Source organism: Pogoniulus pusillus, chromosome 29 (assembly GCF_015220805.1).
Source record: "Pogoniulus pusillus isolate bPogPus1 chromosome 29, bPogPus1.pri, whole genome shotgun sequence".
Taxonomy (NCBI): domain Eukaryota; kingdom Metazoa; phylum Chordata; class Aves; order Piciformes; family Lybiidae; genus Pogoniulus; species Pogoniulus pusillus.
Genome location: NC_087292.1, coordinates 13,844,801 through 13,872,457, shown reverse-complemented (window position 1 = coordinate 13,872,457; position 27,657 = coordinate 13,844,801). Strand labels below are relative to the sequence as shown.

At 49.5% G+C, this 27,657-nt stretch overlaps 1 protein-coding gene across 2 annotated transcripts in view; it reads left to right on the top strand.

Annotated features, from left to right (window-relative positions):
• The first annotated feature begins 11,536 nt into the window (after window positions 1-11,536).
• LAMA5 (laminin subunit alpha 5) overlaps window positions 11,537-27,657 on the top strand; it is a 97,722-nt gene continuing 81,601 nt past the window's right edge. For both annotated transcript variants that reach the window (XM_064167847.1, XM_064167846.1), the window contains exons 1-2: window positions 11,537-11,940; window positions 17,786-17,938. In XM_064167847.1, coding sequence (XP_064023917.1) covers window positions 11,650-11,940; window positions 17,786-17,938 — 444 coding nt within the window. In that variant the 5' untranslated portion in view covers window positions 11,537-11,649. The remainder of the gene's footprint in view (window positions 11,941-17,785; window positions 17,939-27,657) is intronic.

The window sequence follows — 27,657 nt, the reverse complement described above, 5'->3', positions numbered from 1 at the left end:
ATGCTTTCTCCCTCTGCAGGTCCCACGGATTAGGACTGGGAATCTCAGAAAGAAGAGTTTATTGTCAATATTGTGCTTGGATTGAGTGTATCCCAGAGAAAAAGGGGGGGAAAAGGCAAAGCATTCCCCATAGGCAGAGCCCACAATGCACAGCAGGAGCGAAGCTCTGTCTGTCATCCAGCACTGCCTTCTGCCCAGCAGAGAGTCTTGGGCAGTAACTAAATTTCCTCTTCCCAGCTCTGAATTAAGTAGACAATGCAGGTATGAGTTCATCCTGATCTGTGTTGAGATGTTGCTGAGGGACCCTGCAGCAGTGCTGGTTCAGGTTTCATTCAGAGTGGCTGCCGCAGAGCCTGCATCAGCACAAGCTGCTCTCAGAGGGGCCAGAGTGCTCCAGGTGGGCCAACTCCACCCTGAACTGCTGTGGCTGTGATCATGGTTTGCTGTGATTGTGATCTCGGTGCCAGCATTGAGGGGTACAGCAAGCAGAGGCTGTTTGACCTTCCCCAGTCGTGGGAGCGGACGCGTTGAAAGCAAATGGTTGGACTCCATGATCTTAAAGGTCTTTTCCACCCAAAATGATTCAATGCTTCTATGATTTTATGAATGACTGTTACCTTTTTTTCTTTACATTGCAGCTTCTGCCCTGGTAAAGCATGGAGATTCATTTTTACAGTGAGGCTGGTGAAACACTGGCACAGGTTGCCCAGGGAGGTTGTGGATGCTCCCTCCCTGGAGCTGTTCAAGGCAGGATTGGACGTGGCACTTGGTGCCATGGTCTGGCCTTGAGCTCTGTGGTAAAGGGTTGGACTTGATGATCTATGAGGTCTCTTCCAACCTTGGTGATACTGTGATACTGTGACCTCTTCTAGTGGGAAGTGTCCCTGCCTATGTGGGAGGGTTGGAACTAGATGACCTTTGAGGTCCCTCCCAACCTAAACCATTCTATGATTCACAATGGTATCACCTTTAAGTCTCTTAATGTGCCTAACTGAAATAGTGCAAGCAGGAGGGTGGTTAATGTCAATGTTAATGTCAATACCCAAGAAACCAGCTCCTTCTGTTTGCCTGTGTTGATCTTTGTAACTCCAGAGAAGTCCTCCTCTCCCTCACCTTTCATTGCCCTTGTTCTGTCTAAGTTGAGAAGAAAACACAGAACCTGTGTGGTGAGACTGGTTTTTTTTGCCTGGACATGCATAAGGATCCAGCAATGATCTTAGTCAGTAACTGTCCAGTGACACAGAAGGCAGGGTGGTGGATGACTGCTCTTTGCTTCCTGTCCTGCAGCTGAAGCCCTGTGGCTGCCTGGTGACCCCAAGACAACCTGCGTGTGTGGCAGAAACCTTCTGGCAGATCCCCCACATACTCTTTATACCAGTGCTGCTGGTATTGACCACTCAGCTTCCTGGATGTGGGGAATGAGGTTATTTCCCACGTTCAAAAAATGCTTTGAAAGGCTTGAGGGAAGAAACCCTTCATTTTAAACATTTAAATCTTGTGTCTAACCTCTTCACCAGCTGGCACTCTTTGTATGACCCTCAGTTCTCATTTCATCTGGGAAAACACGTGCTGCACAGTTAGGAAAGCTGCTGCAGAGCAGCAAAAACTGGAGCTTTAAGGCTGGGATTCGTCTCTGCTGCCTCGTTCAGTTTTGAGCATTTTTAAACGTGAAGCTAAACTGCAAATGGGAGGAGAAATCCAAATTTAAACGTTTGTTCTGCTAAATCAGACAAATCCATTGGGTTGCTGGGTCTGTGCAGCCTCCTCTCTCTGTATTGTGACTGGCACAAGAGCTGTTGGTGATTCCTTTGGGGAGCCATTGTGTGTTGGACTCAGCACCCCCTTCAGATGGCCAAACACACATGAATGTCAAAGGACATCTGCTGGTGTGGGATATTTGTTGAGATGATCTGTCACAGAATCATAGAACCAGTCAGGGTTGGAAGGGACCACAAGGAACATTTAGTTCCAACCCCCCTGCCATGCCCAGGGACACCCTACCCTAGAGCAGACTGCCCACAGCCTCAGCCAGCCTGGCCTTAAACACCTCCACGGATGGGACCTCAACCACCTCCCTGGGCAACCCATTCCAGCCTCTCACCACTCTCATGCTCAACAACTTCCTCCTCACCTCCACTCTGAATCTCCTCACCTCCAGCTTTGCTCCATTCCCCCCAGTCCTGTCACTCCCTGATAGCCTAAAAAGTCCCTCCCCAGCCTTTTTGTAGACCACTTCAGATCCTGGAAGGCCACAAGAAGGTCACCTGGGAGCCTCCTCTCCAGACTGAACAGCCCCAACTCTTTCAATCTGTCCTCATAGCAGAGCTGCTCCAGCCCTGTGATCACCCTTGTGGCTCTTCTCTGGACATACTCCAGCATCTCCACATCCCTCTTGTAATAGAGGCTCCAGAATTGGATGCAGTACTCCAGGTGGGGTCTCACCAGAGCAGAGTATAGGGGAAGAATCACCTCCCTGGCCCTGCTGGCCACACTTCTCCTGATGTAGCCCAGGCTCTGGTTGGCTTTCTGGGCTGCAAGTGCACACTGCTGGCTCCTGTTGAGCTTCTCCTCCAGCAGCACCCCCAAGTCCCTCTCCTTAGGGCTGCTCTCCAGCCACTCACTGCCCAGCCTGGATTTGTGCTTGGCATTGCCTCGACCCAGCTGCAGGACCTTGCACTTCGTCTTGTTGAAAGTCATGAGGTTGGCTTGTTCCCACCTCTCCAATCTGTGCTCTGGGGCCAGCATGTCACTTGTAATGTTGTTGGGGTCTGATACTTGCTCCTAATTACACTTTTCATTAACCATATATTATTGGTCATTAAAGAATCATAGAATGGTTTGGGTGGAAAAAGACCTTTAAAGGTCATCCAGTCCCACTCCCAAAAGAAACAGGACTTCATAGGAAAATGCCAACACATCTACCCTGTGTGGCAGAGAAGATGGTCTCTCTGTGATGTCCATGTATTAGAAACTGATAGTGTAGGGACTTTAAGGTATGATTAATGTCTCATTTATTGGATCTATATGATATGATAGTCAAAAAAAGTCCTCACAGGATCTATTTTACTTTTGTGCTGGGTACTTGAGTGTGTGCCCCACTGTCTCCTGACTCCAGTTAAATCTAGATTTAACTGGAAAGACTTCACGTGCAAGCCCAGAACAGCAGATTTTAATCCATCTGATTATAGGAAAAGACAAGCCTGACCTTAAAGTCCCTAAGTGTTAAGTGACAAAAGGTACTGACAAAAGCCCAGTTTGAGGCTGGAGTTGTTTTCATAGGCGAAGCTCTGCACTTGCCTGGGGGCAGGTGTATCTGTATCAGCCTGTGCTCCCTGCAGACAGCCTTTTACCTACCAAACACAGCACACCAGCTCACTTTTGTGCTGGTTTAGCAGTGCTAGCGAAACCAGAGCTTTTCCCTGAGCTAAGCAAACCCAAAGCTCTCCAGCTGAACAGATGGGTGGTCACAGGAACAGGGCCAGCAGAGCCAGACTGTGACATGGTCACCTGGTGTCCTGCCTTTCTGATCTGGATGGGATTTTCCTTCCAGATCAGCTCCTAACTTTTTTTCCAGGACCTATTGTTTTGGGGGGTTATTTGTGACATTAGCATCAGCTCTCAAGAATGGCAAGAAGGAAAGAAACACCTTCAGCAGAAAGATAGTGGATGATTTAACCCAGTCCATAGAATCATAGAATCAGCCAGGTGGGAAAAGACCTCCAAGATCATCCAGTCCAACCTAGCACCCAGCCCTGGCCAAACAACCAGACCATGGCACTAAGTGCCCCAGCCAGGCTTTTCTTGAACACCTCCAGGGACGGCGACTCCACCACCTCCCTGGGCAGCCCATTCCAATGCCAATCACTCTCTCTGCCAACAACTTCCTCCTAACATCCAGCCTAGACCTCCCCTGGCACAGCTTGAGACTGTGTCCCCTTGTTCTGTTGCTGGTTACCTGGCAGAAGAGCCCAACCCCAGCTGGCTACAGCCTCCCTTCAGGGCGCAGCTCTGCCCTGAGCCTCCTCTTCTGCAGGCTGCACACCCCCAGCTCCCTCAGCCTCTCCTCAGGGGGCTGTGCTCCAGGCCCCTCACCAGCTTCATCACCCTTCTCTGGATATGCTCCAGCACCTCAACATCTCTCTTGAATTGAGGAGCCCAGAACTGGACACAGCACTCAAAGCATGTCCTCACCTCCCTTTTCCTACTGGCCACAGTGTTCTTGATGCAGGCCAGGATGCCATTGGCTATCTACCAGTACCCCCAGGTCCCTTTCTTCCTGGCTGCTCTCAGCCATTCTCTCCCCAGACTGTAGTGCTGCTTGGGGTTGTTGTGGCCAAAGTATATAACCCTGCCCTTTGCCTTCTTAAATCTCAACCCACTGGCCTCTGCCCACCCATCCAGCCTGGCAAGGTCCCTCTGCAGGGCTCTCCTACCCTCCAACAGATCCACACCTGCTCCTAGCTTATTGATACTCTTATTGACATGATTCTTTCCTCCTCTCCTTCAAAGGAAAGAGTCTGTTTGCATTAGAAGTGCTAGCTGCTTTTTCTAAAATCCCAGAAGTACTTTATCACTAAAAATTTCCACCTGGACCTTGAAAGATGGGATAGGATGGGATGGGATGCATCTGGAAGCCACCAGTGCTCTGTGCCTGAAGAATATTTGTGCATATAGCCACAGGGTGCAGAAACAAACCCAAGGTGAGGTATGCTGTGGGAGAATGGACTTTCTGGTATTCAGAGACATCACAGTGACCTAGCAGGGAAAAAATCATCTTCTCTGAGTCAGGTTTGAGTCAGCTTCCCATTTGCAGTGCTTGGTATGTCCCACCTCTCAGACTGGAAGTCAAATCATGTTCTGTCCCTGTGTATCTAGCATGCCTCCACTGCCCTTTTGCCCCTGAATGGGTGTGTTAGCTCCCATCACTGCCCTGGTTTTCATTCTGAGCCCCTTTGCTCATCCCCCTGCTTCCACTGTGGCTTCAACTTGACACAACAGCCTTGGTTCTCCCGCAGCGTTCTCCAGCTACCCCATCTCACTCTAGAAGTAGCTGTGCTTTTCTGGTGGGTGAACTGATCTCTGTTGACATGTCAGCTCGTTAAATCTGCAGGGCCCTCCTAGCTGGAGGGAGAGCTGCGTGGCATGGATTGAAAGCATGATTTACTTTTATTAACATGAAAGCAGCTGTGCTCCTCTTGGGAGCCGTGCAAAGGAAAACACGTAGCTAACGATGCCCAAGCCTGAAGAGACAGCACATATGTATGTTTTCAGTGTGCCCCTGAATAATACAGAGTTCAGCCTTTAAAAGAAGGTATTTGGGTCCTTGCCAGGTAGACAGACGGGATGAATGAAACACCTGTTCTGGCTTTGGGAGGGTTTTGGAACCATTTGATTACAGGGAAGGTACAGGCTGACCTTAAAGTGAATTGAATTCTCTGGTGTAGTGTAACATGTCCCACTCCATTATGAAACTTCTTGATCTCCTGGTGAAAATGTCCAGGGCAGACAAAACACAGATGCATGTCTTCTCTTGTTTTAAACTCAAAAGTGCTTCCAGGGCATGGCAAATTGACCAGTCCTGTATCAAAACAGTCTTTCAAATCAGAATAAACACTAAAGGAGGAACACTAGAAAGGAAACAAAGATAAGGCACATTAAAGTAATTATACAGAGAGAGGGAAAATAACTGCTCGTTCCAGATGTGTCTTAATTCAGTTTTTTGCTCGTGGTCATTGGACATTTGTTGGGTTTAGAGGCTTGCATTTGCACAGAAGGGAATTCAGTTCTAAAAAGATAGAAAGAGTTTTGTCTTTCCTAGAGATTCTCCCTCTGCATCACTTTATCAGTCTGCTCCCATTTGTCCAGTTAGCATTACAAAACCAGCATCAGGATTATTTTAGCAAGAGCAGAGCTGTGCTGGGTATAACACTCTAGAGTAGAAGTGTATGGCTTGTAGGAGGTAGCAGATGAAACTGTGTGATGAGCCTCATCATCCCTTCTGCTCTTGGGCTTTATGTTTTGGTCAGAATCAGCCTGAGAAAGCGAAGGCAGATCCTGGTCAAATTCCTCATGCCTTCAGCAAAGCTCTCCAGCCATTTCCCACTGCAGATCCAAACTGTGCTCCAGCTTTGCCTGTGCAGAAGGGTTTAAAAAGCTGTAATTGAGCTGTCAGTTTGAAGAACAAACATGGGAAATGCCCTTTGGGTCTGTGTTTCTATTTGCAGAACTGTCTGCATGTGCTGGGGTAGGGGGCTGTGTGAATAGGAGAGGAACTCCTTTTTTGCCTCTGGGAACTCAGCAAACTCAGTGCAAGCCTCACTTGAAACCTGCTTATGTCTTTTCTATTTTGTTTTATCCTTTCCAGGTACAGCCTGTGAAGGTTGTAAAATAAGGAAGCTGGAGATGTGCTTGAAGGATACTGATGGCTCTTTAGGCTTGTGTTGGTTTGATTCCAGCTTGTGCAATTAGCTCTTACCTTCAAGTAGCCATTCCTGACACACTTGTGTCAAGACATGACACGCTAATGAAAATGGTGATCTTGGTATAATGTTCTTAGGTCACCACGGAGCAAAGCTCAGGAAGTGTGTTCCTTCACACTGCTTGCAGCAGGGTAGTAGAAAAGCAATTAAGTCTTCCATAAGATAACATGTTTCTGACTCTATGCAATCCAGGCTACAGGAACCATATGCTGGCTTATTTCTCTTGGCTCAGGCACCGCTTTTACTGACGGCTCTGGCTGGGGTGGTACCTTGCTAGGAAATACTGCACGTGAAGGCAGCTGGTCTGTTTTCCCTTGGCCATATGGTGGTTTTCCCACAGTGAGGAGGATTTCTTTCATTTCTCTATGTATCAGACAGTACAAAAACAGAGAATTTATTCACAGTGAGCAGAAAGTGTCTGCACTGCCACTGAATCCCTCAATGGGACTTGCCTCTGTAGGATACTTCCCTGCTCTTCTGCAGGAGGTGAAAAGGGTCTGTGTGAATGGGAAAGCTCTGGCCTGTAATTTGCTGAATGTTTGATCAGATTTAGGAAGCAGGTTCCCTCACCAAGGGAAGCTGTTGGCAACCCAAACATCTGTTTTCAGATCTCTTTTAAACTCTTCCTGCCCCTTCACACTCCCTAAAGCCTGCTGTCATTCTACAGCTTGCTTTAAGCCAGAGCTGGTTGTTTCTGCTGACAGCTTGTGGCAAGCTCCTCATAGTCATGCAGGTTTTAGGGAGGCAAAAGTAAAAAGTTCAGTGGACCTCAGATGCCTGTAATGGTTGTAGGTAGATAGCAGCATGGCTGAAGTCATGTTGCTACATGCAGGTTCAGAGAAGACTGGAGTAGGATTGCTGCAGGCTGCATTTTTTTTTCACTGTCTTTTTGCACTCACTGGTAGTGGACTGCTTTAAAATGGAAAGATCTCTTCTGCTCCAACACCTCCTGTTTGAGAGAGTGTCACCCTGACTAGCAGGCTCATAAAACAGAGCCAAGAAGCACCATTGCTAGGCTAGAGTAACTAGTAAAATTCAGAGACATCAGAGCAGATACTACACAGAGTCACAGAATGTCAGGGGCTGGAAGGGACCTTGGAAGATCATCTAGTCCAACTCCAAAGGTCATCTAGTCCAACTCCAAAGGTCATCTAGTCCAACTCCAAAGTTGGACACCAGTGGATAATGTCCAGGGTTGTTCAAGTTAAAAGCCTTTTTAAAGCTTCTTAAATAGAAGAAAGGCTTCAGCATTCAAGCTAAATTCTAGCTGTTACAGATCAGGAGACATCTTTTCTGGAAGCAGAGTATTCCTTGCCCGCTCACAGGGGTTTTCACCTGAAATATTTGCTGCTGGTGACTCTCAGATGAGATGTCAGACTTCTGTATGGTCTGGATTAGCAAATGTCTCTTGTTTTCCTGAGCATCTCAACTTCTTGGTTAACCTCTAAGTCAGATATTTAGCTATGTTATTGTCCCAGGTTAACACAGCCTGCTCTCACAAGCCCACCCCCTTCTCTCCCCACACAGACGGGAGGGGAAAGTAACACCGAAAAAAGTCCTCTGGGTTGAGATAAAGAGTTGAGATAAGGAGTTTTACTGGGAATGAAACAATACACAATAGCCTGTTTGCAGAAAAGCACAGAAATATGCAGAAGCAGCAGCAGAAGCCTGCAACCTCCTCACACCCCCAGACCTGCAGCCCACGCAGTGGAAAAGCTCCACACCCCAATACCAGAAACTGGAAGCAGCAACTGGAACAGGAAGCCTCTCATGCTACAATTTGAACTTCGAGTCCTGGGATACTTTGCTCCAGCCAGCACTTTGTTTTGGAGCTGGCATGACAGCAGCATGGTATTGAGTATCAGCATCAGATTCAACTCACCACGTTGTCCCTCTCTTTTGGTACAGAAGACCCCTCAGAATCCTTTTTCTTTAAGCCATTTTTATTGCTTACTGGAAAACCTCCAATCTCCTCAGTACACCTTCAGTCTTCAGACTGTCACAGAGTCATAGAATTAACCAGGTTGGAAGAGACCTCCAAGATCATCCAGTCCAACCTAGCACCCTGTCCAGTTAACTAGACCATGGCACTAAGTGCCTCATCCAGGCTTTTCTTGAACACCTCCAGGGATGGTGACTCCACCACCTCCCTGGGCAGCCCATTCCGATGTCAATCACTCTCTCTGGCAACAACTTCCTCCTAGACTTCCCCTGGCATAACTTGAGACTGTGTGCCCTTATTCTGTTGCTGGTTGCCTGGCAGAAGAGACCAACCCCACCTGGCTATGACCTCAGTGAGGTCACCCCTGAGCATCCTCTTCTCCAGGTTAAACACCCCCATCTCCCTCAGCCTCTCCTCACAGGGCTGTGTTCCAGGCCCCTCACTAGCTTCTCTGGACACCTTTCAGTATCTCAACATCTCTCTTGAATTGAGGAGCCCAGAACTGGACACAGCACTCAAAGCATGTCCTCACCAGTGTTGAGTACAGGGGCAGAATAACCTCCTCTTGTCCTACTGGCCACACTGTTCCTGATGCAGGCAATGATGCCATTGGCTCTCCTGGCCACCTGGGCACACTGCTGGCTCACGTTCAGCTACTCTCTACCAGTACCCCCAGGTTCCGTTCTTCCTGGCTGCTCTCCAGCCACTCTGTCCCCAGCCTTTGTCTTTGTGAAGTAGTTCTGCAGATCTCCAGAAGCCAGGTCAGACTGGAGAAGAGTCTTTTATTTTTTTCTGCATGGCTCTCCTGAGTCTGTGCCACAGACCCCACGTGCTAGCTGTGATTTCACTTCTCTTAATTGCATTTTGGAAGGGTGATTAATTATGTGCCACGACGTTACCACTAGAGGGATTAGGGCTATTAGACTGGCCCAGGGGTTTTACTTCATAACTCTCTTGTGGTGGGGGTAGAAAGTTATTTTCCTAATCCGTGCCCTGCTTTCCTTGTTAACTCCTTTTACACGTTCCCAGGTGCCGTGGGGTGTAGGTAGCTGATTTAACCATGGTGTTTGATGAAGTTTAAGGAAGTTGTGATTCCTGTCCTGTGGAGTACTGCTCTCCCATACATAAACATGTTAGTTAACGATTACTGTAGAGCAAAGGTGTTTTTTCAGAGGTGGCTGTTCCACTTTCCCCCCAGCAAAACACCAACTTTCAGGCACAGTTTAAAGGGCCAAAATTGATGCTTCTCTTTAAAAGGTTTTGCTTTCAAAGGTTCTGCTTAGCTGTCGAAGGATACACTCATCTGCTGATCTTGTGTTAAGTGGGGAAGCCAGGGGAAAAGTCTCCCAGGAGACAAACAAGCAGGAAGGGGTTAAAATAAGTCTGAGAGCCCTTTAGGAAGTCTTTCTTACTGAATGGGCTTGGCGGCTGTGCTCCAGTGCTTCCTCACCATGTGGAACCAGGCACCTCTCACCACCCTGCGTTCACAAGTCCTGATGTCATGCTAACGTGATCACGGCTGTGCGCGGTGCCAGGAGAGAAACAGCTGGCATCGGATGGCTCCCTGGGTCCTGATGGTATGTGGATCCGCAGTCCTCCACATCCCGAGGTTGTGAATGTCTAGCTTTGCCAAGCAGCACCTGGCCAGAAGGCTGCGAGTGTCGGACTGCTTGTGGACAGGGCATCACGCTGACCAGGGCACCACTCTCACCCTACTGTAATCTTACAGTATATCACTGTGCGATAGCCACATCCCATGCTTTACCCACAGCAAAAGAGATCTCTCAAAGGCCCCTGAAAGGAGTATGCTTGTGTAGACTGCCAGGTACATGCCATATGCGCTTGCAGTCCTGGAAGTATACATTTGAACTACGCCCACCACAATGGCTTTTTTAAAAGAGCTTTTCCTATCTAAGACAATGAACGTTCCAGGAGGGCTGGGTCCTGCCAGGCTGTCCACAGAACAGAAACAAAGGCGATGATGTGAGGACTCCAAATGCCCAGCAGCAGTAGCCTGTGAAGACCTGGACAGGCTGAAGAGCTTGTTTTCCTTCTTGTGATGCTCTAATACCATAGCAATCCAACTGCAGAGTCCAGATCTGATCTCTGCTGGTCTATTCTGTGTCTTCTTAGTTTGAAGGAACAGCGTTGGCCAGTTCAGGCACAATGCTTTGTGTGTATCTTTCAGTTCTTGGGTTAAAAAAAAGTCTGCATGTGCTAGAGAATCAGAGCAATGTTTTGATGAGTTGTGTATTGTTACATGTAAGTTCTTGTTAAATGTTCATTTTCTTTGAGGGTGGCTGAGCGCTGGAACAGGCTGCCCAGAGTGGTTGTAGAATTTCCATCTCTGGAGGCATTCAAAAGCCATTTGGGAGTGTTTCTGAGTGATTTACTCTAGGTGATCCTGCTTTAGTAGGGGAGAGTGGAAAAGATGATCTTCCGAGGTCCCTTCCAACTCCCACCACGCTGTGATTCTTATCCAAAAAGTCTCTTTCCCCAGATGCATATAAGGACCTGACAGTGTGTGTCCATGCAAGTCACACCAGGGAAGGACTTCGTGTGCGTAGAGGGATGGTGTACAAGGCTGGGTTATTTCTGAGCTGCTTCTTTCCCACTTAGGTGAGAAGGCAAAGCTTTTCCCCCCAAACCAGCCTTTTATCTGGGGAGGGTGGGGGGGGAGAAATGGAGGCAAATTTTCATTGTCTAAATTCACGGAGCCCGACCAGCACACCCCGAGGGAAGCAAACTGGATTTTGTGGAAGGCTTTTAATGTTTTGTTAATTAGTAATAGAGTTTTTCCTGCAGATAACGCGATCTGTCGGTTAATGGAGCTCAGCGTACCGAAGCCCCGGGAGCGCGGTGGCAGCCCCGCAGATACAATGGGCACTTTGTTCCCTGCGGATCCGATCCCCCTTTTCTTTGGGAGGGGGAATCCCTTCACCCCGTTTGGCCTCTCCTCCCCTAAAGCTACGCCTAACCGCACGGGGAGGTGGGGGGTGGGGGAGCCGGGGGTGTCCCAGCGCTGGGAGCTGTGGGGGTGGAATGCGCAGAGCCCCCGGCGCTGATCGAAAGGGTTAAAAGGGCGGCGGGACCGCGCATGGGGTGGGTGGCCCCTCCCCGCCGCCGGGGCTGAAGTAGCGCAGCGGCGGCGGCGCGCAGTGCTCAGGCGGGACTGGGGGGAGGCCGGTGCCGCTGCCCGCCCCCGCCGCTCGGGCAGCCGCGGCGAAGATGGCGAGGGCGGCGGAGCGGGGCGGTGCGTGGCCGGGGTTGCTGCTGTGGCTGCTGGTGCCGGTGTTGTCCACCACCGCCGTCCGCCCTCCAGCCTCCTTCCCCAGCGATGTGAACGGGCACAGCCTCCACCCGCCCTACTTTAACCTGGCCGAGGGCACCCGCATCTCCGCCACCGCCACCTGCGGCGAGGAGGCGACGGGAGGCGGCAGCCGCCGCGCCGTGGAGGATCTCTACTGCAAGCTGGTCGGGGGGCCGGTAGCTGGGGGAGACCCCAACCAGACTATCCAGGTACGGCTGGCGTGAGGTGGGGGGTGGAGGGGTACCGGGCAGCTTGCGGAGCCTCGCTGGGGTGGCGAAGGCAGCTCCCGGTTTGAAGGTGCGGAAAGATCTAAATCCCCCTGTTCACTTTGTGCTCCTCCAGTCATCGCTCTCTTTTCCCACCGTCGGAGCCTGAAGTGGTAGAGCTATGCCTGAGAAGGTCAGAGGCTGCAGCAAGGAGCAGGGCAGCTTGGAGATGGGGGAGCAAGGCAGGGCCCCCGCTGCTGCTGAGGTTTTCCCACGCATCCTCCCTCGCTGGCCACTACAGCCGGACCATGTGCAGAGCTGGTCCACCAGACAGTTGCTGGGTTAGTTGTGGGGTGCTCTGAGAAGGGGCAGAAGGCAGGCAGGGGTGTCCCCTGGGCATCCTTTCTGGCCCAGGCCTGTACATAGGAGCTGGGACCTCCTCTGAAGCCCCCCGGAGCGTTGGGACCGTGAGACACACGTGCGCTTTCCCTCCCAGCCTCGCCAGAAGTGGCACACGTGAAATGCATCTTGCTGAGTTCCCCTGGCTTTGTGGTTTAAGCTGTTGGTCCATAATGCTGACAAAATCCTGGGCAAACCTGCTCCTAAATTCTTCTGCTAGTCAGAGAATATGATCGTGTGTGATAAACGTGATCCTTACAGGTCTTCAGATCACTGTTCCCACTGTGTTCAGCAAGGATTAGGATGAGCAGAGGAGAAAGTGAAGAGGCTGAGCTGTACAAGTGACTGTCAGGTGACTCATCTCGGGGATCCCATTTTAAGCGGACCAGAGGGAGCCTGCAGTCAGGAATGTGGATGGTAAAAACTGCTGTGCAGTGTCCTAGCTATGGCTCTCCTGAGAAGAGCAAAGAATTGCTGTAAATGGGCTTGTAAAACACGAAATGTAGTTGCAGGATCTCCAGACCTGCTACCTCCCTGCTCACAGCTGCCCGTGCCGGGTAGAGCAGCTCTGATGTGAAGTACTTTCAGCCCAAAGTCTGCCAGGTGCTGCTTATCAGCCTGTAATGCTTGTGAGGCTCACAGTGGCAGTTCACCTGTTGCAGTGAAGCTGTAGGGATGTCCATGCTGTACCTAATGGTTAGTTTCTGGGATCAAGTCTTTCTTGGCCTTTTGCTAGGACTGGCTTGGTTATAGAATGATCTCTGAAGCATTTTTCTCATTCTGGCCACATTCTCCTGAGTTAGTGCTGCACTAGGAATTTTCTGGCCATTGTGTGGTTATTATGTGGACTTCTGCTTTGTACATAGTAGAAATTGTTGAGGATGTTACTGGATGGCAAGAAACTGACATATCCTCCTTTTGAGTTCTGCCACCATTTAAAGTCATCTATTTCACTTTGCTGCACCCTCAACTTATGTAACTTGGAGAAGCTTTGCTTTAAGGACTAGTAGTAGGAGGCTATGGAGACCTCAGTGTATTAATTGTGCCTGCAGTGAGGTGAAGGTAAGAAGGAAAGGTAAAGAAGTAACTGCTACCATGTGGACTTGAAAACAAATGTGAGTGATGTGCTGAGCAGAACTGAGAGGATACACTGCTTGGAAAAGCTACCAAATGTGGGTCTGCACTAATCTGTTGCTCTGCATTGGTCCACCTGTGCTCTGGCCATGCTGCTAGCTTAGTGTGACACATGGTACTGGGGATGCTGGTGGCCAAAATAAATCCTTTGGGCTGTACCAGCTTTGGGGTCAATTGTAACTCAACTTTACAGTGCAGACCTTTCTAGACATGCAGGGTGTGCACATCCTCCTGGCTTCTCCCCACTGGTGAAGAGGGCTCTGCAGCCATGGTTTTCTTCAGTGCCCCCCACCTCTCATCCCCTCTGCAGTTCTGGCACAGAGTCACTTTGATCTGAGCACCACTTCCCAGGCCAGTGGGCTTCGGCCAGTCTGAAAGCTTTAGGAAAAAAATCCTTTTGTAGTGGCTCCTTTCCATGACCACAGGCAGCACCTAAGAGGGAGGGGAGGAAATGGGAGGCATCAGAGCAGAGGTCAGAGTTCCCAATTCATCCCCTTTAGGGGTTTTGGCACCACCCGGTGACTAAAGCAATGAGGGAGGTGGGAGGGAAGTGTTCAATTTGAGCGGAGTGAAACAGCAATAATGAACTCCACATGCATGTTCTCGGTGCTGGTGTCTCAACAGACTGAGCCCTTTCCCTTCTCTCTTCATCTGCTCAGTGCAGCTGTGGTGGAAAGGGGATTTGCTCAGCAGTGCTAGAAGTATGTCTCTTGGGACTCTCCAAGAGATTTCCACATGGTGCTGTGGTGGTGGTGAAGGGATGCTTGCTTCACTAAAGACCCAGTGTAAACACTAAAACAATCACCTAGTCAATGAGCTCGCTCGGTTGTGTTTTCTGCTAGTTCTCATTCAACATTATCGAAGACTTTCAGGAGAGGAAGTTCATTGACTTTAAAATACTATGATCCTAAAATGCTGAAGATCATTAAGCTGCCTGAAATCATGCTGCCCTAAAGACTCTTGCAGTGGTTTTGGCACAGATTGTGGGAAGGCTCTAAACGTTTTCAAGGAGTTTCCTTTGCTTTATTCAGGGCTCTTTGGCAGAAGAGAGCACTTCCAACTGTGGGGGGGCTTTTCAGTCTGCAAGGATATGATACACAGCAATGCTGAGGTGTGCTGGAAAGGACTTGCCCTGGGGGTTTGCCTCCCTTGTGCCACTTGCATAGAATGGACAATCTTAATGCTTTAAGATGAGGCAAAAGAGAGACCAGAGGCTTATTTTTTTCTGACCAAGGTGCTGCTGAAAACAGACAGTTGTATAAAGGCACAGCCACGTTTTCATGTGCCCCATCCCGACCAGCTGCCTGAGGCCTGTTGTAGGAACTTGCCAAAGCTGGCAGGGATTATACAGTGCTGTTGGAGGGAGGCAGGGTTGTAGATGATTATTTCAGGAGATTAGTCGAGTAACAATACGGGAAGCTACCAGCATTAATTGAAGCAATTACAGACCTTAGAATTTAAAAACATGCAACTGTTTTCAAATTGGTGCTTCCTCTGCTCATTGCTGAGCTGCACTTGCCAGAGGAGTGTGGAAGGTCTTGTCCTCCTGCTCTCCTAGGTGTTAACAGATGGGGTCTGAAGCTGTTTCATACCTGCGTGAATTGAGTGGTCTTCTCCTTGGATATCCTGCAGTAGTCAGTGACCGTCAGACCTGGTGCTTCTTTATCCCATCTTTTCTCGTGTGCTGCTGCAGGGTGCTCTGGGCTGGGTGGCAGTTGATGTTCTACCTTTATGTATGGGTTTATTCTCTGTTTACTCATATGATACTACTGGACTTCAGTGGTTTAACTGCAGCTGAAGTCATGTAGGCTTTTAGAGCAAGTTGCTGTTGCCCACCTGGTTGGGTAGCACCTGCTTAACTCTGTGTAAGCCGCGGATCTACAGCCCCAGCAGCAGCTTGCAAACATGTTCCTTCCTTGTTTGAAATGGGTTTTTTTTCCCCCTCATTTCCTGCCCTAACCTCCTCTTGCAGTGGTCCAGGGTGGCTCACGCTCCCTGTGGTTTTCCAATAAATTAGGTGAGGAAAGCTGAGGCTGGGTCATGGCAGGGCCAGATAAACCAGGACAAAGCCATCTGCTTTTCCCGAGGCAAGTGGTGCCAGCAGGGTGCCAGGGCAGGCTTTATGCTCAGAGGAAACTTCAAAGTTCTCTCTGACTTGAGCGGGAACAGGATCAGGTCTTGCAGGTCTGTGGAAACTGCTCTCCATTCAAACCTCCTCCTTATCTCTCTCCCACTGCAGTTTGCTCTGATAGGGGCAGTTTTATGTTCTCTAGGCTGCCTTCCCGCTTCTTGCATTGCTGAAGTTCTTTCTTTGGTGTACCTCAGTGGTGTCCACACCTCTCCTGCTCTGGCAACCTGCTGTTTCTGCTAAGCTTGCTGCTCACAATTGCTTTTTAATTAAAATCCTCTGCTGATGTCAGAGCTTCCCTGCAGAGACCTGAGGCGCTGTGCAGGAGCCTGCGCTGCTCTGAAATGCAAATAGCTGGGAACGATTCTCATCAGGGTAAGGTCTAGTCCTAATGAAACGACTAATCAGCAACTGGTGCGTGAGAAGGGCCAGCAAATTTGGTTCAGCTGTTGGTGTGTTACCAGCCCGGTGGAAGCTAAAACATAGTGGGGCTAACAGCAGTGGGATAGGATGAGCAGCGCTGCTGCTGCAACCGAAGTTGTAGTCTTACTGATCTTGGCTTGACTGCTGCCCGTGGGTGTGAACTCTGGGTTCAAAATGACTTTTCACACCTGTGGCAAGAATTTAAAGAATGAGAACAGGTTTTTTTAAAATTACTTATTCCCATTTTGTAACCTTGCCTTGCTTCTCCCCCACCTCGGTGCTGCGCATTGTGCAGCAGAAGTTTCCACACAACCTGTTGCACCGGTTCCTGTTAAGGGTTTGAGCTGAAGAGTTGGGTCAGTTTTATCTGGTCTGCTCTCCTTCCTGGCTCACTGCATGTTCAAACGAGCCCTGTCCTGACCTCTGAACAGCGAGAGCTCCCTGCCTGGGTGTCTGTGTTACCTGGATGCTTTCAGCTGCCCTTTTCTTTGGCCTTGTACTTGCCTATCTTCTATGTTCGTATCTCTAGAGGAGTTAATGCAAAGGTGTTCTTGCCCAGACCAATTTGTGTTGGATAATTGCCTGCAAATAACATAGCACGTGGCTGTGGGGGAGAATGCTGTGGGATCTGCTTTTGCACTGAGATGCCTCTAGAATTTGGGGCATCTGGAAAAATCACAGTTCTGCAGTGGCTCTGTCTTGCCTCAGCCCTTGTAGGGATGTGGAGTATGTAGGAAGGTGGTTGCCTGACTCGGTCATATACCTGGTGTAATATTAAAGCTGGCTGCAGCTGGGCCAGGCAAGGGCAAGGTTGCTTGCCTGAGGATAGCTGTGCCTTTAAAAGGAGAATTGCCTGTAACAGAGTTCCTTTCTAGACTGTTTGTAGCAGCAATTCAAGTGACAGAACAGTGGCTCCACAAAGCAACTTGCCAATTTTCAGGGCTATTTGCAGGTTTCCTTAAGAGTGGGTTGGAATCATTTGTGCATTAAATGGGAAAGAAAGAATTGCCCCTAACAGCTCAGGTCTTTGTCTGGTCCTGCTCAGGAGGTGCTGTTAAAGTTGCAGAGCTGTTTTCTCTGGCAGCGTGTCCATGGAGCTGACAAAGCCACACACACCACAAAAGCAAGGCAGAAAAGAGATTGCAGCTAGATCCCTGGCCAGCTGACAGCAGAGGCTGTCCCTTCCTGGCCTTGCATTGCAGCATCACCAGCGAAAGGAACTTGGCTGCTAGACTATAAAGCTTGAAAATGTAGCTGAAAGGACTGTACTTGTGAAATGAATAGGTTGACAAGAAACAGACTGTAGGGAGTTGGGCAGAAGAACTGCCAGTCTGAGTCCATAGGAGTTACTGAATGGTTCAGGTCAGGATCTCTGGATGTCAGCAGGGATGTGAGTGGCAGCCTCAGCAGAGAGCTGCTGGCCCTGGAGCTTGAGCTACAGCTCTCCATTGCAATGTGGCTTCCTCCTCTTCATGCTCTTTTGCATCTGGCAAACAGTTCTTTGTATTGGGTCCTTTTGCCAATGCTCAGCACATGTGAAATGCTGAAGGGATGCTTCTTGGAGCAGCCCACATTCTGCACTGGGTGGTGGTTGTGGGGTGTTTGATTTATTTTTTTCCTTGGTCTTTTTCCATCTGTGCAGACAGAAAGCTTCTGTATTGGTTTGCATTAACAGGCTTACACCCTGAATCTTTTGGCTTGCTGTGATGCCTGTCTGCTTTGTGCCACATTTTTCTGACTATGGTTAAATGTTCTTTCCAACAGGGCCAGTACTGTGACATCTGCTCCTCTGCAAACAGCAACAAGGCTCACCCCATAACAAATGCCATTGATGGGACAGAGCGCTGGTGGCAGAGTCCCCCGCTTTCCCGGGGGCTGGAGTTCAACCAGGTCAACGTCACTTTGGACCTTGGACAGGTAACTCAAGTCCTTTCTTGGTTATATTGTAGTCCACACTGGCAAGGACCTGCTTGTCTGCTCCTGAAATCCTTTGGTGGTCCTTGCTGGAAAGCTATTTAATGGCAGGGGCAGGAGGCTCTGGTTGAAATGTGAAAGGGAAAACCTCTTGTCTGTCTGGGTGTAGTATTCACTGCAGTCCAAGCTATTTGCTGTTGCTTCTCCCTAAGAACTGAGTCATTTGTGGCTACCTACCACATTATGTAGATGTCATTCCCCTAACTAGGGTACTTCCCTCCTGAAGAGGGAAAATTAGCAAGGCTTCACCTCAGGACAGAAAAGTACAGCCCTGAGGAATTTGGAGTTGTGCTGCAAATAAACAAGTCTATGCTGGAGATCTTCCTGTAAAAGACAAAAGTGTGGCAATGGATGTTTGGTCTCTACTGCTGGTAATTCAAGGGGAATTAACATTTTTATAGCAGGCCTGCCAGCCCCCAGGTCTCCTCTGATACTTCTGTTTGCCCATGAATCTATCCCTCTGGAAATGGGCTATGCTTTCAGGCTCTAAACATAAAGGAAACCAGCAAAAAAGACATCCTGGCTGGAGCTGTAGAGGCAGGAAAGCATCACAAGCTGGAGACCTGCTGAGTTGTGTGTCTGCTTTCTGGTGTGGGGACATTGCTCTGGCTGGTGGTTGAGGGAGCTGCTCAGCCTTCGAGCCAGGGGTGCATGAGACACTCCTTTCACTGCAGTCCTTGCAGCTTCATCTCTGGGAGCAGCCCCTGCTGCTCACTGGTGCCAATTCCGAATTTGGGGCATTTGCTCTGTAGCCTAGGACAGTTTAGCAGTCAAGTACTGGAGTGTTTCCATGAGTAGGTAGGGGACAGATTTTTCACCTTCTCTGCTGTGTTTCCCAAACTCTGCTAGCAATCCTGTGGCGCCAAAGGCCAAGCTTGGCCTTCCCTTGACTGGCAGGTCTGTGGGATGAGGCAGCTGAGCACTTGTGGACAGCTCACCTCTTGCATAGGGAACCTGGCTGCTGTGACTGCTGAGTGCTCTGCCCCTTTATTAGAGTGTGCAGCGATTGCACTGATTTCAAGTCTAGTTGATCACTGGAGTTTTGCACTGGCTCTGCAGGTTGCTTTTTCATCCTCTCTGGTGGATTAAAGGCTCGTTTGTCACTGCTGTTTAAGGTGTCCAGCTCCAAATATACAGGTATAGATACCTGGGACGTATTGATGGTGAAACCCTTCTGTTAGATACCTCAAGCCTGCACTTCAGTGTCCAGGATTCTCTTGCTTGGAGCCTCTCAAACACTCTTCCCAATTTTTTTTTCTGTCCCATGAGTGCCAGCTCTCTAAAGCTGAGCTATACACAGCACCAACAAAATGCCTCCCAATGCCTGGGCCACATCATGCATTGCGTAGTAGCTGTGTGGGCAAAGCTTCCCAGGGCTGCACACAGTGTGCTGATCCCCTTAGCCAGTGTAGGTGGCATCTGCTGTGTCCCTTAGAAATGTCCCAGCTGGCAGGGGTGTGCTGGGTGGGTGGATTGCTTGCACTCCTTGGTCTGACCGAGGGCCAGCCTGCAGTGTGGCTTTTGATTGTTCACAGCTTCTCTGGAAAGTGATTTTCAAAGAGCACCTTTCCTGGAGAGCTGCTTCTCCTCTTTGTCATTCTCTGTGGCAACTTTTGGGCTTTCAGCTGGAGCCAACCCAGCTGCCCTGTGTGCTTGCCAGCTGCTGTATTGGGCTCACATGGGAATCTCCAGCTTTTGGAGCTGCAAAGCTGGGAGCCAGAGCCTGGAGTAATTCTGGGGGGCTGCAATACTGCTAAAATTGAGCTGGTCTAAGTTTACCATAGCTGCTCTTTCCCTGTCCTCTGTGTTTTCTCTTGGTACCCTGTGTGGTGGGATTGCACCATCATTTCAGAGAGGCTGGTAGTAGAACTTGCACAGAGTCACTTCACATGGTGTGGAGTTTCTCTGGGCTCAGTTTTCTTCCCTGCCACATTTGCAAAGGTTGTCTTGCTGGTCTCAACTGGAGCACAAACTTACAATCACAGAATCAGTCAGGGTTGGAAGGGACCACAAAGATCATCTATTTCAACCCCCTGCCATGGGCAGGGACACCCTACCCTAGATCAGGCTGGCCAGAGCCTCATCCATCCTGGCCTTAAACACCTCCAGGGATGGGGCCTCAACCACCTCCCTGGGCAACCCATTCCAAGCTCTCACCACTCTCATGCTCAACTTCCTCCTCACATCCACTCTGAATCTCCCCACCTCTGGCTTTGTTCCATTCCCCCGGTCCTGCCACTACCTGAGCTTGAAGCTTCAGCCCATTTTCAGTGGCTTCCTCTTTCTACATGCCCTTATTGTATATAATTGCTATAATAACCTCTTTATGCTCCTGGTGGGAGCCAGTTCTTTGCTTTTCCCTCCTTTGTTCTGGCAGGTCAGGCAACAGAAACAAGATGAAATGTTACAAAATCACTAATTTCCTCCTTTTGAAGCTGAGGCTGGTTGAAAGGATGGAAGGTAAAAGGAGGAATTTTGGGACCCAGCAGGGTCTGCAGAGTGAGCACTGGATCAGACTGGGGTACCTGGCAGCCAGGCTTTGCAAATTCCTTGGATAGCTTTGAAGCAGTGCAGGTAAAACCTTCAAAGGCATGGCTGAGAGAAGGGATTCTTTTTTAGACCGGCAAATAAGGCCTCTCCTTGCTCTGTGTAACCCTCTAGGAAGCTCTTGGACCAATTAAGATTTAATTTGAGGGGCTGTCAGCCACTGGAAGCTTTTGTGCCTTCGGGGGATGGTGAGTGCCCGGGGTGCCGGTGCTGATGGCATGGTGCTTTGTTGGGGGCTGGCACGGGAGCTTATGGTGACAGCCCCATGCCTTTGCTGCGGTGCTTCCCTGCTGTCTGCATCCCTTTCGGGCAATAAGAGCTTAATTACCAGCTAGAATCGGGTTTCTCCAGCGTTTGGCAAGGCTGTGGCAACCGGGAGAGGGACAGTTAATTTAGCTGCCTGTTAGCCTTTGCTTTTGCTGGCTGGGTGCTTGCTCTCTTCACAGGGATGTTAAAATCCTATGGGAAGGAGAGAGGGAGGAATATTCTCAGCCAGACATAAGTTAAAGAGGGGCTCCGGCTGGCCACCCAGCTGGCGTGAGAGCTTTAACCACCTGCATTGTGTCGTCTTAGTGCCAGCAGTGGCCTAAGCTTAACAGCTTCATCAGCACAGCAGAGCTCCCACCTCAGTGTGGGGAGAGATTGTGGCTGATTGTCTGCCCGGGGTCAGATCTGAAGTGCTCCTGCTGGTGCCTTGTCTGTCCTTGCCTCCTTGGGTAGAAGGAGTTTTCCTTTTACAAACCCATGTGGGAGGAGGAAGCTGGAAGAGGAAGAAAAATCACTTGCAGGTTCCCCTGTCACACCTGAATCCGAGCACCAGGAGTATGGCAATGAAGGAGGAAAACTAAATGGATTTCAGGAGCTGGCAGGAGGTAGGAAGAGGGAATTATTTTATGATGTTGTGCTTCAAGTTTCAGTGCACTTAGGATGAACAGTTGGGCCACTGTGTGACTTTGCTGCAAAATACAACATCATGGCACCGTGATTAAGCACACCTCAGGCTTTACAGAGTGGAAGAACTGAAGAGTGCTATGTCTTGTGGCACAGTCTGGACTTGTCCCCAAAACTGGCCATGCTGCCTGGCTCAGAGGGCAGAGTCTTATGTTGTGATGGAGGCTCCTAAGCCTGCTCCACTGCTGCTTAGCTCCAAACTCTTTCCTCCTCTGCCCAGAGCCTCCAGAAAGCTGAAAATGCCTCTGCTGCAAAGGGGCTGTGCAGGGAGCAGAGGGACAGGAGACTGTGACTCGCTGCCACCATGGGAATTGTCCCCTCTGATCCTGCTGTGATTAAGTGCCACAGTGGGTGGAGGGGAGGAAAGGATGTGATGGAAGAGTCTTGTGGGCCTTTTCTAAGAAGGTCGTTTGAGTCAGAGCTGACAAAAATCAGGAGGTTTAAAGCAACATGAATGGTTGGCTTCCTGCCAGGGCCTGACATCTTCCTTGTGTGAAGGTGAACCCAGGCCAGCCCTTCCCAGAGATGTTTATGGATACTTGGTGCTTTATGATAAACTTGGTGGAGAGGCATGCTTGCAGTCATGCAAGAGCAGGAGCTTCATGCCGGTGCTTGCTTGAGGTTAATTACTGCAGTGAGAAGGTGGCTGGATAGCATCCCCCACCTCCCCCCATCCCCGGAGTCTGCTGGCCCTGGTGACACTAGAGAACAGCAGAATTTCAGCGTGGAGCTTTTCAGGGAGTTTCCTTTTAATCCCCAAAGGTATTTAATTCAGGAGTGCTGCTCAGAGGGCACGCAGCTTCCCCTACACCCCACTCACCAGCAGGGAACACCTACATCCATTCACCTCTGCCACTCTGAGGGGAGAAAAGGAACCTCCTACTAGTTAAAATGCAGCTCCATTTAGGGCTAAAAAGGAGGAGGGGGTAAAAGGATTGGATTTGTTAGTGACTCAGAGATAGGAAGTGAAAAGGTTTGAGAGCTCAGCTCCTGGGCTGGTGTAAAGGTGTTTTGCAGTTGCTGCAAGATGTCTAGGCAAGGGAGCAGATCAGTGGCTTCCCAGGTAGCTCTGGGGTTTTCCAGTGACTAGAAAGGGACTTACCAAATTTGCCATTTCTCCTGGCCTCTGTTGAACTGACTAAATTGTTTGCCAGGCTCCTCTAGCTCCAGAGTAAAGGGGTTTATTGGCACAATACACACCAGACCCAACAGGCTGCTACTCTCCGAGTGGAATTCCCCTCAAAAGGAGGTGGGTCCCTCTCCTGTGGTGGATTTCCAGAGCATAAACTTAGTTTCCTTTTTGCACTGCAAAGGTGGCCCATCAGGACTGGCTTTGCAGGGTGGTTAGATGTGCAGGATGCTTCAGGCTCTGTGAGTGAGGCTGGATGCCTGACTCGTATGAACGAGTCAATTCTCTTGGTGCAAATTGATTTCTTGTTAATGGATATTAAGTTCCTACTCATCTTTGATAGGGCCCATAGATTAAAATGTCACCTGGCCTAGTGCTAAAGGAACACCACTGAACCATATCATAGTACCTGGCATGTCACAGTGCTCTGAATTCTCCTTTCATCTCAATTTCCAGCCTCTCATTTATTTTCGTTGAAGTAGTTATGGAGGCTGCTGGTGGAGATCTTGATCTGGACAGGCTGAATTGTTGATCAGTTGTATGAGGTTTAACAAGGTTCCATGCTAAGCCCTGCACTTGGGTCATAACAAACCCCATGCAGTGCTACAGGCTTGAGGCAGAATGGCTGGAAACTGCCCAGTGGGAAAGGACCTGGGGGTGTTGGTCAGTAGCTGTCTGAATGTGACCCAGTGTGTGCCCAGGTGGGCAAAAAGACTGGCAGCATCCTGGCCTGTATCAGGAACAGCATGGACAGTAGGAGCAGGGATGTGATCATGCCCTTGTGAGGGCACATCAACAATACTGGGTAGAGTTTTGGAACTTCAGGAGATGTTTTTATAGCTATGGTGCTGTTAGGTCAGGAGTTGAACTTAAATAATCTTGAAAGTATTTTCCAAATCACAGAATCAACCAGGTTGGAAAAGACCTCTAGGATCATAGACTTCAACCTATCACCTAACCCTTCTAATTAACTAAACCATGGCACTGATTGCTTCATCCAGCCTCCTCTTAAACACCTCCAGGGGTGGTGACTTCACCTCCCCAGGAAACCCATTCCAATGGCAATCACTCTTTCCATGAAGAATTTCTTCCTAATGTCCAGCCTAAGTCTGCCCTGGCACAGCTTGAGGCTGTGTCCTCTTCTGTCCCTGGGTGCCTGGCAGAAGAGACTAACCTCACCTGGCTGCAACCTCCCTTCAGGTAGTTGTAGATGGCAGTAAGGTCTCCCCTGAGCTGCCTTGTCTCCAGGCTGAGCAACCCCAGCTCCCTGAGCTGTTCCTCGTAGATGATTCTATGATCTTCAAGAGCTGTCTTTGAAAGGCAGCTGGAAGGAAAGCCTTGCAAACTGATGGGCTAAGACTTACCTCCATGTCCCCAGCATGAATCTGATGTTTATTCCCTGGCTTAATTACTTGGATAACCCTTCTTGAGGAGTAAGCAAACTCATGAAATCCCAAGAGAAAGCTGCTGGTTGTTCTTGAATGGAGCTGTTGTCCTAAATGCTTTGCCTAGACTTAGTGTGGGATAAGGGTGATGGTCCTCCAGAAAGAATTTTTACCCACAAACTAGGTAAATTTCACCTTCCTTTCACCTTTTTCCTTTTGCACCTTTGTTTCAGTAGTTGTGAGAGGTCTTACTGCTGCAGGGTAACACTGCTGCTGCCTACATTTCCCTCTGAGGTATCCTTGCTACACAGAGAAGGAAAATTGAAACAAGTCTCTTCTTTCTCTGGGTGGTGATGCACAGCTTCCCTTTTTTTTGGGGTGGGGCAGTGGCTGCTGGTGTGTGCTCTCCATGGAGCATTGCAAGAATGGGTGAAGAGATCAGGTGTAATTTTTTTTTACATGTAGCTTTTACTTAATTTCCTTTGCTGGAACACCACTATGGGAAAGGGGTAGGAGGGCTTAGTGACATTTATTGTGAGCTTTTGCACCCTCAGTAAAGGGCTGGGGTGTAAAATCTCTAACAAAGGCATTCTTTCTCTAAACTGTTCTCTGGCTCTTGGAGCAAAAGCTGCATTAAAAATAAAGCATGTTAAGCAGGCTGAGTAGAAATTTCTTGCTTTCAACAGCTGAGCCTGCAGTCTCTTCTGTGTAGGATCCTTTGCAATCATCATAAAGTCCTTCAGAAGTAGTCCAAGACCTCTCTTTGTCGATTTGTAGGCTTCAGAACCCTTGTTTGCCCGGGGGGGGTGGCTGGTTGGTCCCCTTGACACTGGAGCCTGTTCGGTACTGCTGTATTTAACGTGACTGCCAGTTGGAAGCAGGGTGCGTAGTTGTAATGCTTCTCTGGGAGATGCAGAAAAGGTGTGACTGTGAGAGAGCTCCCAGAGCTGGGAGCTGGCTCTGAGCCCATCTCTGGGGATCTTCTCTCCCAGTATATTTTCTCCCTTATTGTTTGAAATAACTTCACTTGTGAAGGCTGTTCTGTTTCCTTCAGAGTTCCCCCCCCCCCCCCCAGCCCAGCAGCTTTTTTCTGTGTGTGTGTGCTGATGAAGGGGAGATTTTTGCCTTCACTTAGCCCTTCTCAATCTTTTAGTGCTTTCTGCCAGCTCCCACTGGATTCCTGGCTCCAGTGGCTGCATGGGAGCTGCTCAGGTGAGTGGGAAGGGAGTGTCTGACTGTTAATCAAGTGGGAATTCGTCTTCTGGCAGCAAGAGCAGACCCATCCCCTCCCTTTTTCAAACAGCCTTGCCAAGTAGGGTGCCAAGTTCCCTTCTCTGGGATAGACAACAGGCTGAGATGTTTTTCCCCCTCATTGTTAGTACTGATTGTGGTTGCTGTAAGGAAAGACATGTGCAGAGCATCACTTAAGGTAAATCGTGGGTGACATGTGAATTTTAATTATGTTACATTTGTCACGAACCAGTACTGCTTAAAATCAGTTTTCCAGGGCTGGAATGAGTAGATGGTGTTTCACTTGTAACATCTGGTTGCCCAAAAACCTGCCGTGCCTCGCGTCTGCCAGCTGTGAGCAGAGTGCTCAGAGGAGCAGGGACACTCAGGCTGAGTCGCTCAGCACTGTGGCACCTTTCGTGGCCTCTGAGCAGGATGTTTCTGCTCGTCCTTTGCATCTTGTACAAATGACCCTCGTGCTTCCACAGCTTAATCTTCCCAGAGGCTGCACTTGCTTTGCCTAGACCTGAATCAGCTCAGGTGTTAAAATAAGCCTCAACCTCCCCCTGCAGAACAGCTCCAGGTAACAACTGATGAAAGGATAATTACTCTTTCTAAAACGTGTGCGAGATTTCCACTCTAATTTCTCCTTGGATATCGGTGCCTATGTTTAATTTTGGCGTGATGAGAAATGAGGAGGCTAATGGTGAGGTCTCCTGCTGTGGAACTCTCCCTTCCCTTCAGGCTGTCTGCTCCTACTCAACTCCCTGCGATTCTTCAAAGATTAGGAGAAAGCCTCGGGGTAAGCATGAGCTGGGGAGAGGTCAGGCGAGCTGCTGGCTGACTCTGGGAGGCTTTAGTTTGCGGTGGATAGCCAGAAGGCAGCAAGCCTTGCCATTGCTCCTTGCTGTTCTCCTGGCAAGTGTCTGCTTGGCTGGAGAGGCAACCAAGAGTGTGCCTTGATTCAGGTGTGAATGTGAGCAGATACACGTGCTCCAGGGGTCAGCTTTGTCCAGCCTGTTTGTGGCTGTACCAGGCAAGTTAAGGCAGAGCAGGGCTCTCTAGGTCAGGCTCTGCTCGCTGGAGAGTTGAGCTTTCTGCTTCTGACAGATGTTGCTGGGAGTATTTGGTGAAGGTCAGTGAACTGCAAAGGTTAACAGCTCTGACATGGAATGTGCTGGCATCTGAGTAGGTGGGTCAGTGTCTTCTGCACCTTGACTTGTCCCGCTCCAAAAGTGGATTACTGACCACATCTCCATGTTGTGTACATCCTGTTACCAGCTGGAGCCTGCACAGCAGCAGACTAACAAGCACAGAGTCACTTGCAGGAAGGAATGATTTCTTGAGCCAAGCCAAGGGCTGTGAGCCTGGAGGTGCTGCCAGCCCAGCTCTGTGTGACCCAAGTGTGGGCTGGCAGACACACTCATCCTGTGACATTGCACAGTCTGTTCAGCTCTTGATGCTCATCCTGATTGTGATGAGAAGCCCCTCAAGTGGGCTATTCCTGCTTCCTGAGGCAGGTTTCCAGGGGTTGTCCTTGCCCTCCATGGCTCCAGCATAGCAATGTCCTGGCTCAGATCCATAGGGCTTGTAGGGAGGCTGCTAAATACACTTCTGATCATCTGCCTAGTCAGCTTCTCTACTCTTTCAAGCCTGTTCTAGCCCCCTGCACCTTTCTTTTGATGCCTTACCAAGTCTGGCTCAGCCCTACTTTCATCTCTGCCTTATCCTTTTATTATAGTCATAAATGTGGGCCTCCAGGCTGTGCCCAGCCTTGATCCTCAGCCATTTCCTGTTTTCTGGATGCAGTGCTCTTCAAATTCCAGACCTCCCCTCCTGTGTGTGATGCCAAGCAGTGCAATAAATAGTACACTGCTTTTCAATTGATAGAAAATAGAAGGGGGGCCAGCAGAAAGACACAAGTCAGGAGGCATGTGCCTGGTGCAGTGGGATGAAGAGTCCCTTTAAATGACTGGTGACCAGACTTGGGATCAGCAGCAGCTGCTCAGAGCAGTGTGGCCTGTTCACACAGTGCTGCTAACTGACCTTGGGCTTCTGGAGGTACAGTTAGAGAAGGATTGGAGCAGGGATTTGACTTATTGGGAGATCCACAAAGGAGGACAATGCCTTGAGAGCAGCATGTGGATGACTCTACACGAGGTGAGGGCAGTGCAGTAGTTCAGGACTGCTTTGGCCACGGGAGACTGACGAGAACGGGAAGAATGATGTTACTTTGCCCTCTCCAGAAGGGCTTGCCAAGCATGACTATTAAAAAGGCCTTTGTTGACATGTCACTGATAATGGAAGGTGGGTCTGGATGGTGCCAGCTCCTGTTTGTGCAGCACAGGAAGCAACAGCGCCCATTTCCTCTGAGCACCCCACCTTGGCCCCAAGGATGCTGTGTTGGAAAGGCAGAGACA